Here is a 20,447-nt window from a genome sequence, read left to right as displayed (position 1 = left end):
TGATTTTTCAATGGCCTATACTCCTTTGTCCTGTTTGTATAATAAAATAATGCTTAACATCTTTTGTAGGTTATAACTATGCTCTATTTCTTATGCAAGCTATAAGTATATTCAATTTCTTGGGAACATATAATGATACTTGTCTTATGAGCCACTACCTATTTTATTGAATTTGTCATAACTTTCACTGGAAAACTTCATAACTTGTTGTTAAAGATTAATTGATTCTTAATTCCATTCTATCATAAACAAAATTATTCTATGTTCATTAACATACTCTTGTTTTTGTACAAAGTAATAGCAGTGTAAATTATCCAGGATGAATTTAGTTTACTGACCTTAACCCTTCAGATGAAGCAATTATATGCATATAATGCACATTGCTAAACAACAAAAAGTTCTAACTATTATATAAAAATATTTATAAGAAGTAATTTAAAGAATATTATTTTACAAACCTCACCCATTAGAACCATAAAAACAGACATAAGGAACAAAACAGAAATATAACATGTGTCCTTTTGAAGAAAGACTTTTTATTTACAGATGCTAAACAAATTGTTTAACAAATATACAAATATATTTTCACAATATTGCAGCCTCAAGTTGGGTTGCAAAGGGATCTTTCAAAAATAGAATTATGTATACACTGAACTGTCTTTTAAAAAGACATAAAACTTGGACACTGTGTTTTCAAAAGGTTGAATTTAATATGTAACTGCTTGTAAGGAAATTAAACATCCCCATAACTGTTTAGGAAATGCTTTCTTCAAATAAATACTACAACGGGTTGAACTTTCCACTGTCGGTTCTTTTCTATATTGAACTTTCCCCATTGTCCTGTGAAGCAAACAATTTCACTTTTTTGGGAACTTCATATTTCATTACATGTTGGTCTACAGCATTTCATTTGTCAATCAAGGTTCCTTTAGGTTTGGACTTCTTAATACCTTGGTCATTTGGTGCAACCTAGAGAAAAGATAGTAATAATGAACTGAAATATGATAACAATGAGCAACACAATATTAATCTTTCATCTAAAACTCACACAATTAAAATACTTGATAAACATAACACTTCAACTCTTGCATCATTATTTGAAATGCAGTCTGATAAATTTCTAGTTGATAATTACAACCAGTGAAGTTACTTACTGAAGATACACATTACAATTACACTTGATGTAACAAGTTTGATACACACTTCTACACTTAGCACCATCTAAAAAGGTTCTTTAATTTGTTAAACTGTTCTAAAAGCCATTCACATTAGAAACACCTTATCAACTTTATCTTTACAAACATACAGTTGAGTAAAAACACTCAAAAGCCTACATATTGTTATTTTAACTTTTACCCTAATGAAACACAATTATCTGTTTTTTTAAACCAATAATGGGTTCTAGACATTAAAGGCAGATGATATCTAGTGCTACTTGATAAAAGCTTGTAGAACTTCGTTCCTCAAAATTGCAAAGGGAATTAGTTTTTTCTGATAATAATTTTCACTACATTATTACAACTTTGTATAGTTGTATTATGGTTCCAGAATGGTTACTTCAAAATATATGAAAGAATACATGAATATACTACTTTTCAGTACACCAATATATTGTCATGTTAGTTGTACTAAAGCAAAACTTCAACTAACAAAAACTTGATTTTTTTGTACGCAATTAAATCTTACTTGATTTTTTGTATGCAATTAAATCTTACTTTAGATGTGTAAAACAGGCAAGAAATGACTGTGTTCACTTCAGTGAGTCCATAATTTATGTTACTAAACAAATAACATGATAGTTTATCTGTACACTTAAAAGTTTTCTGAGGTAATAAAAAAGAACAAAAAAAGATTTTAACGTTTTTAACTAAACAATATATTTCATCTTTTATTAAGAAATTGAGATGCCAAATTCTACATACAGCAAAACAGTTTTTATGTCTCTACAAAAGCAAAAAATGACTTGGATTTTTTTCACCTAAATATTTTTATTTGTTTTTAGGTAATAAATGTGACTACAATGCTATTTATTTCTACACTGTTAAAGTTAAGGCACTATTTTAATTGAAAATGTATGCTATTAATAATAAATTATGGTTTATTTCATATCAAATGATTTACATTAGCATGTCAAATTACACGTAATGAAAGTGATATACATATGTACATATTCTTATTTTAAGAAAGTCCTAAATAATTTATTTGTGAAGGCATCCTAAAAGGAAGAATGGGACCACTTAATTTAACTGCATATTGAAAAGAATGGTACTGATTAATTTAACTACACACTGAATAGGATGGTATTGGTTAGTTTGGTTACTTTATGGATTTGTTTACATTGTAAGATTAGTGATACTCATTAATTCAATTGTATATTGAAATGGATTGTATTGGCTAGTCTGATTATATAATGGATGTGCATGACTAATAAATATTAACAGCCACTACTTGAAACAGATACATTAGTGTGCCTACCTGTTCCAGCAACTTTCTTTTACTCATTCCTTTTCTTTCCAACTGCTTTTCAATAATTCTAGCATTGTTCGCATAGGAATCTGCCACTTCTCTCTGTAATTCAAATTACATTGATTTACATTAATCATACAAGATAAATTAATTGTTAATTATATTAACCTAGTAATTTTATGTAAGTATTTCAAGTGCAGAGGAACAGAAGAGGAAGAATAAATCAGTGAGATAGCATCATCATCAGTCTTGTTTTTTGAAAATGAAGACATTGATTTTTCTTCAAAACAGTTGTTGATTTTTACATATCCTATTTTACATGCGTGTATTTTTCACGTGATGGTTCTCTGGGTTTTTCACAAACTCTGTTTCATATTATAATCTAATGAAACAGTACAATGTAAAAATTAACCACACAAGAGAATAAGTCAAATGGAAAATGTCATAAGTTTTATACTATCTGAAGAGTTTCAAATCTAGTCCATTAATCAGCTTCTGCCTCTAAAATCACAGTGACTAGAGTGGTAACCTGATTATCCAAATTAGCACTGGACTTTATACTAGATGTAAGATAAAGGAGTAAGTAGTATAAGATGGGTAACAACCTACAACAGGATATCTTCAATTTTAATTGGATTTGTTCAATACCTCTAACGAAGTAAAACATAATAAACATTGTCATAATACTGCATATATTTTGGCATAAACAATAGTACAATTGCTATAAATTTCAACTGGGTTACACGTTTCATCAACGTAATTAGCCTGAGTTATTAAAAGTGTAACCTATAGTGTTTGTTGCATCATTAGGCCCGAGTCATTAAAAATGTAACCCATAGTGTTTGTCGCATCATTAGGCCTGCAGGAATGGATGTTGGGTTCTTGAGGTAATTTTCCACACGTTGGAAATGTCCCAAAAGCCACTGAAATATGCATGTTAGCACAAAGTCCACAATTCTAGCACCAACCCTGCAGTTAAAATCCAATGTTGAAATAGGAGGATTAGAACCGGCAAAATACTTTATCCATAGAGAATATTATTTGCTGGATGCAAACCTTGACTGGATTTTTGCAGAATACTATTTTCCATGCTAACCCAAACATCATACAGTTCATTTCCTGAAAAATTTTAGCAACTTCAACAAACAGACTTCTGTGCTTGTGAACTAGTTTTATCTTCAGACACTTTTGGAAAGTCTAAAGCCCCACCATGGACTTTCCACTTTTAAAACCAATGATCTTTTGCAAACTAGTCTTTAGGACTGCACAATGTGCTGCACTTCATTGGGTAGTTTTGACAGTTCCGACATGCATTTTGCTATAGCAGAGTCACCTTCTGTATTTTACACAGTCAAAATAATTACAATAGGAAAGGACATTAACAACCTGGATATAACCACCTAAGAAAATAATCTGTGGGTGAGTGAAGAAAGGCCATATCCAGTAACTTCTGTCATTTGATGTAGTCTTGAATGTAAAAACCACCCAAAACACTTTGGTAACCAAACTTCATAAGTTGGATTAGGTTGGATTCTTCACTTCTGTGTTTCTTGGATCTTTGAGGGAAGAAACATGATCACTCCATTTCAAATCCGAGGTCATGCATGAGTTTGAGTGCACCTATAAGACAAGGTGACAACAACAACAACATCATATGCATGTCTTTAATATATTCTTCAAATATGTGTGATGAATTATTGCAGCATCATTATTATTTCTCTCATCAGCAAGGTATGGTCCCATAAAGGACATTGTGTATCTATCTGTAAACACAATCATCATCAGCTTTACAAGGGATCATTGCTTAATAATGCTGTATTCCTTTGTTAGCATGTATTGCTAGCACTTTTTGTATGTAAACATAGGTCCTATCTAGAACTGTGATTGTTGTACCACCTTTACCATTAGCCACCAATCCTCTTGCCCAAATTCCAAATAAACTGGAACAAATTCAATTGATCAAAGCTTCACAAACCAAGTGAATTGCTCTCTGAATGATGTAAAAATCCTCTAAGTCCAAGATAGTTGACTAAACCCTATCTGAAAAGCCAGCTTGAAGCTTAACCAAGAGGACAGCTAACTACGAATTTCCAAAAAAGATCTCACATAAGTATTTTATAGACAGATGCCTGCATGCTATCATCTAACTGAGGTCTTTGTAATCTTGTAAGACTGAAATACTCCTCATCTGTGAGTTTGTGTGTCTACCAAAATCTGTTCCTGCCAATCTCTGTTGAGCTGTCTGAGTACTTTCCAAAAGGTTCATGTTTTAGTACTGTTGAAATATGTATAGTCCTTCAGCTGAGGTTTTAAAAGTGAAATAGAGTTTGTAGAAAATATTTTCCATCTAGGTGACAGTGGGAAAAATAATATGCTGATTTAAAAACATGTGGGAACTGGTTTCCATTAGAATAATAGTTCCTATGTGTAGGGTATACAACACATTTGGCACAACTTCTTCATGCTGATGCAATGCAGTTTCACAAGCCTTTGACTCAACAAATTGGGGATACTGCTTAATGATTGTGAAGGGAACACGTAAGCTAGGTTAGTCCTGTCAATAGAGTTATCAGCTTCAGTGACTTGGTCATGATGTGTAGCAGGTCATTTATATTGAAAATACTGCTGGTAGCATTTATTACAGATTACATCATTTTTTACATTCAAAAGGTAAATTCTCCATTATACATTACGAGGCCCTGAATTAGATTTTCTTCTCTTGGCATTTGCTGTAAAATGACATACAGCACATCTATATATTTAGCTGTTGCACAGCTGCTTTTAGAACAGCTCTAAGTTTTTCAAGTACAAACTTTTAAATCATAGCTCTGTCATCTCTTGACCAATTTGAGGTCTAATTACAATTTTGGACTCAGGAGGTCAAATTGTTTTAGATTGTTATATTTAACTTTTTTCATCCAACAACAAAACTACATTTCCATACATTAAAGAAGAGAGGTATTCTACTAAATGAAATGTCAAATGTTGCAGAGAAAAGATTCACTAAAACAATTATTTTGCAGAACATATAGTTAGAGTAGGAAACAATTTGTTATTTGGGTTGCACTTGCCATTGTTGCCACTACTGTGAATACCTGTGGCAACACAACAGATGGGTATGATATTTATTTAAAATACATAATGACTATTAGGACTACCATGGCCCTACTCTTTATTACTGTTTTAAATACAACTATATTTAAAAGCTAGTAGATGATGCAATACATACTGTGTGATCCATGCACAAGTAGTATCATGTCTATGTAATATTGTAAGATAATCCACTGACATAAATGCTATTTGATTATCCAATCACATTTCATTGGCTAGTGCAGTATCAGATTGGATTAGATATTTGTCCCAGCCCTAACCAACCACATAATAAAACATGCAGAATAAGTAGAATTAATATCAAACAGATGTTTCAAAGAACTGATTACTAATAAGCTTCTTGTGACTCCAACTTTTGATCTGGGATATCTTCACCACTACACAATGGTCTTGAAAGACAGGAATTCTCTCACAGTGCCAAACAACAATCAGAAATATATCTGGAAGAAGTTCAATCATACTTAACTCAAGAGTACTTCAATCAAGAACTTGCAAAAAAAATGTCAGAGTAACTCAACACGAGACATATCAACACAATGCAAGTTGGTAAACTGCAAAAGACCATTAAGCATATATCTTTCTTTTGTCATGACAAATTCAATTCCCAAAATAATAATTTTATCCTTTTTTTTGCTTCCCATTTCAATCTGTAAAATCCCTTAGAATATTGTAGTATTCTAAAATACTATATGGTGAACATTGTTACTGAAGAGGAATAATTAAGATGACTTTTTTTTTATCTTGAGTTAGCACAAACTGAACATTTGCAGTACTGTTAGTAAAAATGTAATCGAAAACACCTCAGTTGTAAAAAAAAAAGGTGCAGCTTAAAATGACTGAGCATGCGACTTAAAGGAATGAAATCAAAATTGGCGGCCAAACTGGTAGTTACACTTAAAGTATTGATAAGATATCATACCTTTTTCTCACCACAGCAAGAAAGAAAGTGACACTTGATAGTAACCAACATTTGTTTTAGGATTGCAACCGTATTATTTGGAACAGACCTATACTTTACAAAACCAACCAGATTCTTTAAAATATATGGTGTTAGTTTTTCCTCTCTAAAAACATTAATAACTACCTTTATAGTAACACCATGGAATATAGATTAACTCTTTTAGCATGGGCTCGGTCCCTGCAACCAATCTCATAACTATTTTGTGCTTGTTATAGTTTTGATATTACTAAGCATATGTTAACAAAATTTGGCAGATTATCAGTAAACATTACAATGCTTTTATATGCAAAATGTCAAATATGTTTTTATTAAGTCTTAAGGTTTGTAAAGCAATGTTTTTCTCATGCCTTTTTTTTTCTTTTCGCTTGTTGCCTATCCAACATTATAGTAATTTTCATTTTAAGATTAAAAAATACTTTTGTGCATCAGGAAATTTTAAAATTTCACATGCAAAATCTTTAGAATGTCCAGATAGTTATCAAATGTTTCTTAAGAAAAAACTTTATATTTTAGCTGTTATTTTCACTAACGAATCTCTCTACAGGTTTGGTCGATTTGACCAATCTCATAACCATGTTAACAAATTAGAATATAAATATAAATTACGAATTTTTCATTCTAGAATGGACACAAATTATGACACGAAAACATAAAACACAAATAGCTTAAATCTCATAACATTATACATTTATATATATTTAAAGCTTTTATTATATTGACCTGTCAGCCATGCCTGGCCTAATATACAGAAGTTACAATGATGTGGTGCACGTGCACTCAAGTTACTGTATCCAATAATATAAAACTGACCCTTAGTCTTTACAAAGTGACTTGGCTGTGTTTTAGTGGCCAAGTATTTTGTAAAATACAGTCACATTTCAATTATTATACATTATATATGTATATAGATTATTGCTATCTAAACTTATTTTTCTTAAAACATAGAAAAGTAAAGCGAACAATTATCTCTTCTAGTTACGACCTCTGTACTTTGTTGCTGCTTAACGTAGGTTGCTAAGCCTTTTATAATTTAGCATCTGGAGGATATGAAACAAAATAATTTTTTTTAGGTTTCATATATACAGTTGAATAACCAAAAAATCATAAATTACTATATCAATACCATAGAATTTCACTATAATTTGTCAAGCTTAGTAACAAAGCTGTATTTTAGTCTAGAAAAATATGAAATTGCGAGCAGACTAAAGACACACCCTACCTCATTGAAATCTTGGTTTGAAAGAAAGAGATGGCATCCAAACACATTAAAACGGCTGAGAAAGCCACTAGAGAGCCATTCTGAGCTTCCAATTGGTTATTCATGTCATATATAGAAGTAAATCTATATAAGAGAGCATTTACAAAAATAGAAAGAGGTGGGCAGGGTGCCACTGTGTTTGATTTATTACATGAGCAACATCTTAGCAAATTGAAAATATAAAAAGCTCTTATTTTATATTCCAGCTTGTCAATATCAGTAATTTGAATTCCTAATTCATACAAAACTATAGACTTAGGATTTTGACATCTAATCTGAACCAGTGCTGCATTCAACATACCACGTGACACACAAAAATCGATGTTTAATTGTGTTTTTTAATACTTACTTTTAAATTAACAAATTGAGTAAGGTATAATTCTAAAATATCAGACCCACAATACCCACAGGCTAAAAGGAGTATGAAATAAGCCTTACAGGATAGGTGAGACAGGGAACAGGAGTGACAAAGGATCAAATGGAGGGAGTGCATGAAATTGAAGAACAATATTGACATTTCAATCTAGAATAACCACCTGATGAGGAGGTCGATGAATCCAGAAGGAATGCAATAAAAGAGAGACAGTGGGAGAGAAAAATACAACACGGTACCTAGAGAAAGGAAGGTGTTGGACAAGGCTGCTTGATAACCTACAATGGAAGAGACAGAAGCCGAATGATCAAATAGCCAGATAAAAAAATCTATAAGAAGAGGAACAGTGGGCCAAAAAGGGAAACTCCATGGCTTATGACCAGCGGAAGAAGGCTTTCCACTGATGTCAACAAACTGCAAGGGAAGAAGGGTGAATGGATTGGGCTAAAAAGGAAGTGACATGCACAGACAATCCAAATCTCTTTGCAAGGGACCAGATAAATGCCAGGTGTCAAGGCAGAAGGTGTGAATGGTGGGATGAAGGGCCAGTGATTGAGGTAGATGGAGTGAAAGGAAGAGTAATAGGGGAGGAGTAGTTTGGAGCTGAAGGAGAAGAAGAAACCAAGGTGGTGTGAGCCACTAGGGAGCAATCAGATGGAGCTGACACAGAGCTGGGACCTGTAGATGAAAAACAGGAGACCAAAAAAAGGCAACTTGGTGTTGAGGGAAGTGGCAAAAGCATCCACATAAAGAGTACTTTAGTGATTGCAAAGCCATCGGAAAACCTGAGTGTCAAGGGACAACTCCATGGTGGAAAGATGAAACGTATCTGCATTGAGTAGGCCCAATAAAGTAGTTCCAATATTCGACTACAAAGGGAACAAGAATGGTGCCTCCTTGATCACGACATGTCTGTTCCATGCAATAGGAAGAAAATGACTCAAAGCACGTCATACCACAAAAAGCTCCAAGATGTCGATATGGTATGACATTTCTTTCTGAGACCATTGTCTGGAAGCCTCCTGCTGATCAACCTATGCCCCCCAGCCTTGGAACAGATGCAATTCTGGATGAGGAGAAGGAAGCAGTACCTTCGTTGTAATGTTGTTCCTGTTCAACCACTAATAGAGATCATTGAGAAGAGAAGATGGAAGAGTAAATGGGGAATTTGAGTGATCCCAAGCAAGATTTCATTGGATGTGCAATGTCCAAAGAAGAGAATACATATGTGCATGACCCAAGGGTATAAGGGCTTCCGTGGAAGCTCAAGTCCCCAAAAGTGATAGAACCTTGCATGCAGAAAAGGGAGAGAAGAAAAGGCATGAAGAACTAAAGTTCCATCGAACACAGGTGAAGTGGAGGTTGGGCCCGACTGTGGTAAGTGTTGAAAAACACACCCAAGTGGACAAGATATTGGGTAGTAATCTGGAAAGACTTCGCCATCTTGAGAATCCAACCAACACGAGGTTCTTCTGTTAATAGCCAACATGAGTGTTGAAAAGACACCAGTTTAGAAGGAGCTAACAGGAGCCAGTCATCTATGTAATGGTGGAAACACAACACAATTGAACATGCATAAATCAGGCAAAAGCTTTTACCACTCCACAAAACACATATGGTGCTGAAGCAAGTCCAAAAGGTAAAGCATGAAACTGAAATACAACTCTGTATACATATAAACATCTGAGACGTTCACCTTGGTCATCCACAGACCTGGAGAAAATGCCAATTGAAAAGTGAGAAAAAATTCCAGGGTAAAGCAGAGAAGATCCAGAAATTGGTCGAGATGGGACAGAGCAGTCACAGGACACCAGTCCCCTGTTTTCTTGGGGAGGACAAAAAGCCTGGAGTAAAAACCTGGGGAAGGCTGGCTGACAGGCTCGATAACATGCTGTGAGAGAAAAGTCTGAATAGCCTTGGATCGATGCTGAACTGGAAACAAAAGAGGAGGGGAGAGGAAATGAAGAAAAAGTGAGCCTGGCAAACCCCTTATCACACACACTGGATGGGAGTGAACTACAACTACAGGTGAACAAATCAGACAAACATGCCCCCACTGGGCCAAATGCCACTGGATAATCACTGAAAGATGGACCAATAAATCCTTGGAGTGAAGAACAGGCAAGAGCTGGGAAGGTGAAGGTTGGAAAACGGGTATACAGTAGGGTACAGGAGCAGGCTGAGACAAATGAGCAACCAAAGAAGAAATGGTTGAGAGTTGCATTGAATATTCATGAATATCTCCAAAAAGAGGAGAAAAAAAGCCATCCACAGGTCACAAAGATATATGTAAGTGAAAGATGTAAGATGAAAATTGGATAGAGGATTCACAGGATCCTCCCACCACAAAGGCAAAAATTGCTCCAACTGCTGGAAGTCAAGAAAGGGTAAAAGGCCTAATAAGTAAGGTAATGCACAATGATCAGAAGCCCTTGGTGGACAAAAATGCATGCTGGCATTAACCCTCAGTTAGGAAATGAAATACACAATATGTACTCTAAATTTGAGAGAATGAGGGAATACAAGATAATCAGATGATGGGGCAGCATGTAACTTTTTAGGGAAAGGATCATATGAAACTAGGGATATAGAAAAATATAACAAACCCGAGAAAACATATTCATAGAGGCTAAGGTAGGTAGGTCTAGCAGATTTCACAGGAGTGGTACAAGTATTAAAAAAAAAGCTGTCAAAATCCTCCTAATTATGAACAGGAACTACAGTGACAGGAGGATTTAGTACATAGTTGGGAAAAGAGGGACGAGACATGTAAAATTCAACTCCCTGCAAATGAGGGCTGAAAAATCCTCAGCCAAGGTCCTCACACCTGAAGCTTGTGTCAAGACAATCAAAGTATTACTATCACAATAGTCCAAGTTCATAATCGACTGTGAGAAAAAATAAATAAAGGTAAGTTCTCTTGATGATAAACTACAGTGAAGAAACTGGAGAAAAAAGTATTTAAAACATGAAAGCACTACTTGAAAACAAAATAAAATTTGCAATAAAATAAACATTTCTGCAAGACCACTGCCTAACAAAAGGTGATGGTTAGGTAAAATCGAATACAGGGAGTCGCGTGTATCAGGAGAGTGTGTCTCACTCCTATTGATGGAGGGTTGTCGTAAGATGATTTACATGCGAAGACAAATCAACCATATTGATCATGAGGTAGGTAGGAGTTTCAAGGCTTGTAACATGGGAAAATATTTTGCATATAAAGGGCAGCAATGAACAAAAATAGCCCTTGTGTGAGTAGAGATGAGGTAGCAAATTGGAATTTTTGTTTTCATAAAGGTTAATAGAGGTGTGAACAACAAAGACAACTTTAAAACTAATTTCTTATTTCCAAAATTACTTAATAATTAAGTTTTTATCATACCTATTTCATATTGTTAGATGATCTTCTTTTCTCTTCTATTTTTCTACTGCTATAGCTACTAATTTTTAGAATATATATATATATATATTCCTCAAAATACATACATAAATAAATCTATATCAACTAAAGACGTAACAGTTAAAAGACATTGCTATGTTAGATACATTCAAAAATTAAATCAAATTCTATTAGCAACTCACTGTATAGAAGAAAAAAATAATTTTTAAGATTTTTTCAATATTGATATATTGAAACAGGTGATAAACATTTTTTAATATCCATCAGAAAAAAAAAAAAGAAATGAAAAATATTTACTGTTACAGGCTTAAAAGATTTAAGTCTTCATTTTTAACCCATGCATTAAAGAAATTCATAACAATAAAAAACATCATCATAAAACTTAGCCAAAACTTACTGCTTCAATTTCTTCTTCTTCTTCGTCTATAGTAGAGACTGTCACAGAACTAAATTTGCCCATGTTTTTGGTGTGTTTGGTGACCATAATCTAGAAATATGAATAATATACATTACTATAATATTTCCTCTTTTCTGTGAATTTCATATATGGGTAATATAAAATATAAGTTACAAAACAAAGTAGTAATAATAATAATACACACACACACACATATATGTATACAGACACACACACACACACATATATATATACACACACACACACACACACATATATATATATATACACACACAAATGCTAGTAGAAGAAATTAATAAAAGAAGGGAAAAATTAATGATATTCCGGTGTTTTCTTAATCGTATCAGGTGAATCTTATTGATGTTTTGGTTATATATTTTCTTTACCCACAGTAACAAAATACAATCTCTCTGAATCACCGTCAGCATATTTCATTAATCATTAAAAGTATAAAAAAAACCTATCAAATTCAGCATAAAATAATTTAAAATCAAACTTACAGAACTAATACATAGTGACAAGTTATACATAATGCCAAATACACATTTATTTCAACATAATTGGAAAATAAAGCACTTAGTATTTACCATATTTTCATGAAAATAACTTTACTACACAGTAAATAATTTTTCAAAATAAAAAAAATACTGTATTACCCACACACGAGTATACAGTATTTTTTTTATTCCAAATATTAATTTTTGTTGTTCTTGTTCAACAAGTGGAGCGATTCATCAATCAGCCAATAAGTACGTCTGTTAACAATCCCAGTTATTCTCTGGCCAAAGGACAAAGTATAAACACAACTACTTTTGACTGTGTTTGTCCGTATTTGAATAGATTACAATTGTGAATTAATTAATTGCTCACGTATTCCAAGACAAGTAGGTTTCACTTTCAGTGTATCCCACAGCATCACTATAACCTTTAACCTATGATTGGCTTCACAAAGCTTGAATCAAGAAGTGTTTTGAGACTGAAACAGTATTCCTTATAATTAATATCCATGTACTAATATTTAGCATGACTGAATAGAGAGTTCACCTTCTTAGGTTCTGAAGAAACTTGTGAAAAAATACTTGTTTTCATAGGACCATCTCCAGCCTTACATACAGCCCCTTTAACAATGAATGTAACGACACTCTTTGGATCATGCATGTAAAACAGTAATAGTCCACACCTGTAATAAAAATATTATGCAAAATTATTTATCATTCACGTAGATATTCATTAAAAAACTTTAATCACAAAATAATCGCTCATTCTAATTTTCTGAACTTCAAGTATTTTACAATATGTAGATGTTGCTTTTCAAGTGTCGAGAACAACTTGGGTAAGAAAAAATCAGCTAATACATGAACATCTTACAAACAGACTACAAAATATTATTTCAACCCTTTTTTTTACAAAAATATTTTTCAAATGCATTTGATTAAACTTTAAGTTGTGCTACACATTTTAGAGGATTAATCTTTTTTGGTGATATAATGAGAATCAAATCATTTCTTTCCTTCTTTCCAAAAATCTGTGTAAACTTTAATATTCTCTCATAGGTTTTCTTTATTTTCTAAAATATTGCTTCACTATCAAATATTTAATATCATACTTACTTTTTACACTTCTTTCTATACTGACGTTCAATTCCCTCTAACCTAATGTTAAAAATATACATATACCAATAAAATTAAAAACTGTTAAACAAAGAAAAAAAGTAGTAACTCATCATTTTGATTTTAAGCTGTACATTCTTCATACCTTTATCTCCAAAAATGGTCAGAAATTTGAGTAACAAGTATTATAAGGTTATGTAAATGTCCCAATAATAATTTACATCCTTACCAATAAGCTACTTAAGAACAAAACCTTAAAGAAAAATAGCAAAATAAAAAATAATTATAATTCTACTAGGATCAGAAAAAGATCTGATTAGGAAAGTCAAGATTTTTTTTTAGATTTGTAATATTGTTCAATATTCTGAAGAATATATGAAATCTTCTTTACTGCAAAAGCTGACTTGTAAGTCATGGACTCCCAGTCAGGTTAAAAAACATCAGATCTGGCTTTTGAATATTCTTTAAAACTTGGACAATTTATCCAACCTGATTCCATTTGCACCTATAACCTTAATCTACTTCCTATTTATATAATGATAAGAAAATATGTCCAACAAATAAACACGGTCAAATTGTTTTATTACATTACTGCACAAAAAACATGTTTATATTGCTTTAACTTTCCACATAAATTTTCTAAGAAGAATCAATCCTTACATAAAACTCATGTCATTTTTCAATAATACAAAGTTCAAATTTCTACAGGCACCAACATATTCATAAAAATAAATTCACATTAAAACAATAAAGAAATAACTTTGATTAAGATGAGACTGAAAAATCCATCTTTTACAATAGTGTTACAAATGAACATGTAAAGAAAATATTTTACCTTTTTAAGTAAACTGTTTCATCTTGTTCACATGATAATTTATGGGCATGTTTACTTCCATCAATAACACGTGCTCCATCCCTAGATCTAAGTGGAAGTTTCTCTAATGCACAATCTACCAAAAAAAGTAAAACAGAAAAGCATTATAAATACAGAAGCCTAAAATCATTTCATATAACAACTATCTGTTGATGACTTTCTTACTTATAAAAATGAAAATTATGAAGAGCATATTCTAAAATAAAACTACATTTATTTTTAAACCTCAAAGGTCATGTCAAACAAATAATACAAATTTAGTAGATCATTTGTAAAACACTTAGACTGTGATGTATCTATTTTAGTTTAACAAAATACTGAAAATTTAGCATTTGACATTTTCAGCAACTGTGAGATAATGTCTTCAAAAATGCATATAATATTCATTACATTTGAAATGGGTACTTGAAGTACAGGATATAATATAGCATGAAATAATAAAATAAACAATATTTATCTAAAACTTTATACTTACTAAAATGGTTAATACTAGCAAATGTATATGCATGTATCTTTTAACACTCTTCCTGCTAAAAACAAGTATGTTCAGTTTTTGCTAACTGCCCTCCAATGCTAACAACGAACATGTTTGGGTTCTGTACACTTTGACTATAAGGAGATGGCATCCTCTTTTGGCCATACTATGAACTATTCATCATATTTTGGGAATCGTAGATATACTAGGCTATCTCAGTGAATGAGTTACGTCAGCAATTTGAGATGGCTATGCCCATGAGAACACACCAACATCTCGATGTTCATGATGTTTTTGATGATATATTCGCTGATAGTGACTCAGAGGCAGAAATATTCAATGAAAATTATAATTCTCATAGTGCTGAATCAGACTTCAATGAGAATGGAGTAAATAGCAGAGATGAAGACAAGCAAGTTAGCGAAGAAGCCAGCGGGGATGATGACAATCCCCCACCTGATGAACCGTCACCTGATATAGAACAGAACTGTGGTAGGGACCATTACAGAGGACATGGCCATGGAAGAGGTAGAGGTAGGAATGTGAATAGAGATCAAGATGATCTTGAATAGGACTGGAGTGAAAATATTGTACAGACAAATGTCCCTGCATTCACTGGCACTCTTGGTCTACTTGTGCAACTTCCTGATGATGCTGGCCCTATTGACTATTTACGGCTTATTCTAACTGATGATTTCATGGATCTACTTGTTCGAAAAACCAACCTCTATGCTTCACAGTCTCTCAGAGACACATCACTGAAGGCAAAATCCTGAGCTCATTCCTGGAAAGATGTCACCATCTCAGAAATTTGGAAATTTCTTTAACTTGTTTTCCTTATTGATGTAATAAAGAATCCTCAACTGAACATGTATTACACAATAGATGACATGCTAGCCACACCATTTTTCAATAGTGTCATGCCAAGAGAAAGATTCCTTATGAGTGCAAAGTTTCTAAATTTCAACAATAATGATGCACTACCCAACCTATGTGATGACAGACTATACAAAGTTTATAATCATATCATAGAGAAGTTCCACACTCTGTACATGCCTGAAAAGCACTTGTCATTAGATAAGGGGATATTAAAATGGAGGGGGAGGCTCATATTTAGAGTTTATAATCCTAGTATGGTCTGAAGGGTTATATTCTTTGTGAATCAGGTTCAGGGTACATTTGGAACTATAGCCTTTACTATGGTATGGGATTCTCCTCAATTCAAATTTGTGATGATTTTCTTAGACCTTTGTATAGTCAGAATTACAAGGTATATATATGGATAACTTTTACAATGAGGTACCAGTATCTAGTCATTTGCTTGCAAACCAGACACAAACTTGTGGAACTGTTTGAGTCAACCAGAATTTCCACAATCCTTGAAACTGGAAGGCACCACTCTGAATAAGGGTGGGGTTGCATGTCAAAAGAAGGACAATATACTACTCCTTATATGGATGGATAAGAGGTTATAAAGATGATATCTACTGTGCATGACTCCCAACTTGCTGATAGTAAAAAGAAAGACAAAGATGGTAACCCAAAAATGAAACCGAAGCGTATTATCCAATACAACAAACATATCTCGGGGGTTGATCACTGTGATAAGATGACAAAATTCTATACTTGCACTAGACAAACTGCAAAGTGGACTAAGAAACTTGTGTTCCATCTGATGAGTTTGTCGGTATTCAACTCTCAAGTGCTGTATAACAAACAGCAGGAGCAGAAGAAGGTGTTATTTGATTTTCTCATGAGCTGCATAAAATCAATGTTTGAACTGGGTAGTGCAGCTGAAGAGGACTCTGCATCCGAGAATGATGACCTCCCAGGACCAGCTGTCATAACAATGCCAAGATCTGATCCACCCACAAGGCTTTCCAGAGGAGTAAAGAGGCATTCATTACAAAGAAGTCTAAACCAAGTAGGCCATGTAATGTGTACCAGAAAATTGAAAAATGGAGCGAGTCTCATTGGTATTCCAAGAAAATCTCTTTGTTATAGAGAGCTAAAGAGAAATAAAAGACACTCAATTTGAAGTTGGAAAAAAACTCTTTCATAGCTTTATTTCATTATATCCATAAAATTGGAAAGTTGTGAAAAAAATGTTAGCTCAGAGGGATTAGTAATGTAAAAAAACCTTAGTAGGGAAAGTGTTAATATACAGGTCCACTGACTACAGGTAATCAGCAATAGTACTTGTGCTAGGTGCAGAATTAAATGTTACTTTCATTTGGAATCGGAATTCCAAGTAAAAATTAAAATAGTTGGCAAACTTGAACTGTTCATCTTTTTTCTAACACATATAATATTAATCTTAACAAGGAGGGGAGGGAATTTAACTGAGATCTCCTACTAAATTTCATCAAAATTAGTTTAGCCAGTTCTTCATAATAATTTGTGATGTCATTACATCATAAAGAAATTCAGATTGAAAACTTTGTTTTATAAAGATATATAAAGAGACAGTGAAGATATCGTGCCATATGCAACATTATTTCATTGGCTTCACAGAGGGGGTGTGATGACATGCACATGTGACATTTGCCATTCAGGTCTACAAAGTATGAAAAGTAGGCAGGGGGAATATTGAAATGGCTGTAGTATAGCATACAAACCATTTGTCTAATTACTTACTCATTTAAACCTGATCTTTGGAGAGACCATCGGAGTTCCTCTGCTGTATTCATCAAAATAGTTTCTGATAGATCCTCACAACAATGTGTGACATTAAGACACCAGAGAAATAACTCTGTTTTATTTAAATGTAAATTGTACACATATAGCTTTTGACACCAAGAAGAGTGTGCCATAAATTTAGCAAAACTATCAAATGGTAATTTCAACCAGTTTGTTAAACCATAAGGAAGATATTTATGTATTCATCACAATCCACTTGTTAAAGTACATACGGTATCTTTTATATTTACACAGGTTATTAGTCTAAAACCATTAGACCATGGTGTATTAATGTACAGTCTTAATGACAATTATGTAAACTTATGATGTGAAAATATGATTCCTTCAGGGCATTATACTTTATTTATTGTTAGGCTTATAATATTTCTGTAAATATAAGTGATAACACATATCCTTAGTGCAGACACAACTGCATTTACCATTCATGACTGTTAAAATTTTATAGGCTGTTAACAATTATTCTGGTATATTTTCTGATGTACTATTTACTACATAAATCCGTTAGTTGTCACCACATTTGACAACCGGTAATCTAGTCTAGCAAACTCAGTTGATAAACGATATAAATAATGCATGAAACACAATATGGGTGGGGATATTTTTTACACTGAGTAACCAAGACAACAATTTTATACTACTACTAAGTTTTACTCCTACCCACAAGTCCAGTCTAGCACCAAATTCTGACTGTGTATCAGGTTTTTATACATATGGGTGGGTAGGATTGTTTACAGTAGGTGTCTGTGACTTGTTGACAATAAATGGACATCTCATAATCCACTTGTTTTAAAATAATATATTCAAAACAAGTCCACTGTATATACAAATGTTTGTCACACAGTTAATCAACACAGTTGTATCCAGAGCTTTAAATAATCATCTTTTTTCATGAAGACTCCACACAGGCTGTTTCATTTACTTTAGAACCCAATTGACAAGACAAATTATTCATCTCTACTCTGTTATCACAATACAATCAGTCATAGATTCACTTATGCTACCCCATGGGTTGCCACAGTTGTATCCAGAGCTTTAAATAATTCTTTTTTAAGTCAAAAGTCCATATAGGCTGGTTCAGTTGCTTTAGAACCCAACTGACAAGAAGAATTATTCTTCTCCACTCTGTTGTTACAATACAGTCTGTGATTATTACACTTTAAAAGTTTCCACTATACACTATTTATGGCTAAACTATAGTCTATACCTATCTCTCTCTCTCTCTCTCTCTATTTGTCTTTATCCATTTACTTAACTTACTTACTTGCATTACCTATATATATATATACACACATATATATTTATTGCCTGATTGAGGCCAAGAATGTTCTACAAATTACAAGACGTTATGGTGTAACAATACTCACTAAAAGCAATGAGAAAAATACAAAAGATTCGAGTAACACAACATCAATTAATAACAAATGATTCATAAATAGTTATCCAAGCAAACCTGCCATTACTATACCTTCTAAAAATAACTTACTTTAATACTCGCACAACATAAACTAAATAATACTCTCATATTAAACTTCAAATGAGCAGTCGGGTATATCTAACATTCTGTATCTGCTTTTTTTTCCTCACTTAACAGATCAAATGGGGAAGAAATAAAAGAGAGTGAGAGAGAGAAATCTAGCAAGTTAGAAGCTTCAGTAAATTTTCAGCTCATGACTTAAGAGTATTTTACTTGTAAAATAATAAATAAATAACTAATAAATATCACAATCAAACACAAAAACTCTCATCACTAAATCTGTTGCTGTTAGTACTTAGCATTAGAAGTTAAAAAGAAATGAAGCAATACAAAATTTACTAATACTATAGTAATAGTAGTACTACTAGTGAATTGAATACCCAATATCAATGCCATTTGACCGCAGAGACAATAGTAAACGTTGAGAGGCTTTTCTTCATTATATTCTTCCTGATCCTTGGTATCCGAACATACTATACTTCTTGATACAACTTTCGGCATCTTATTAATTGAATAATTTAAATTCTTAAAAATTAAAGAACCAAGTCACAAAACAATGCCAATAATCGCCAATGGTAACACTTCTTTAAGTCTGCAACGCCACCCATCACAAATATTAGTATTTCTAAACCAAAGGATACCAAAAAAAAAAAAATAACAACAATATATATTTGTGATAAAAATTGTATCAAACGGAGATGTGTCTTTTTTTCTTTTTTTACATTCTGGCTAATTTGTCCATTGTGGATTCAAGATAAGAGGCGTGTAAAAATAGTACTTCAGTTCTATATTTTGCCTCCCATTAGTTATTACCCAAGAGGCATTTCGTATATTACCAGATCTCGTCAGTTTGGCTGGATGAAAATAAACAAAAGATTCTCCAAAACGCTATTTACTCAAGCAATATAATATTGTTGCGAACAATTAAAATAATGTTTTGTTTTTAGATGTATCTGAATTATATTATTGTTTGCTGAAAAATTGTGTATTACAATTATATGTGTTGTAAATTATTCAATCATTAGGCAATCATTCTTCTTCTCTTTTTTTTTTCAGTTTTGGGCGGAATCAGTTTTGATTAAGAAGTAAATATATCCCACAATAAGCGAAGTGTTTTGGGGAGATACTATAAGAACTTATAGTATCTTCAGTGAGCCAATCAAGAGTTTGATATCAGTGAAACAACTTGATTATGTATCGTAAATCTGGGTAATAAAGCCTGAGTGTGATTGTATAGCCTTAGAACGGAATCCAGTATTGTTCAGGAAAGAGAAATATTTTGTACAAATGGCTAATAGTTATTGGAATCAATACACGGAATCTTTGT

General features: G+C 32.8%; 1 protein-coding gene across 1 annotated transcript; it reads right to left on the bottom strand.

Moving 5' to 3' along the window:
• Positions 1-514: 514 nt before the first annotated feature.
• LOC106466092 (UPF0428 protein CXorf56 homolog) lies at positions 515-19,718 on the bottom strand. Its single transcript, XM_013926334.2, has 7 exons — positions 19,501-19,718; positions 14,433-14,547; positions 13,598-13,639; positions 13,032-13,167; positions 11,967-12,056; positions 2,476-2,568; positions 515-969 (listed from the first exon to the last, which is right to left on the bottom strand). The coding sequence occupies exons 1-7, from the start codon at positions 19,619-19,621 to the stop codon at positions 907-909; spliced, it is 660 nt and encodes a 219-aa protein (XP_013781788.1). The 5' UTR covers positions 19,622-19,718; the 3' UTR covers positions 515-906.
• Positions 19,719-20,447: the final 729 nt, after the last annotated feature.

Source organism: Limulus polyphemus, unplaced genomic scaffold (assembly GCF_000517525.1).
Source record: "Limulus polyphemus unplaced genomic scaffold, Limulus_polyphemus-2.1.2 Scaffold2148, whole genome shotgun sequence".
NCBI classification, from domain to species: Eukaryota; Metazoa; Arthropoda; class Merostomata; order Xiphosura; family Limulidae; genus Limulus; species Limulus polyphemus.
The sequence above is the reverse complement of the archived record's forward strand: the minus strand, read 5'-3'. Positions and strand labels throughout refer to the sequence as shown.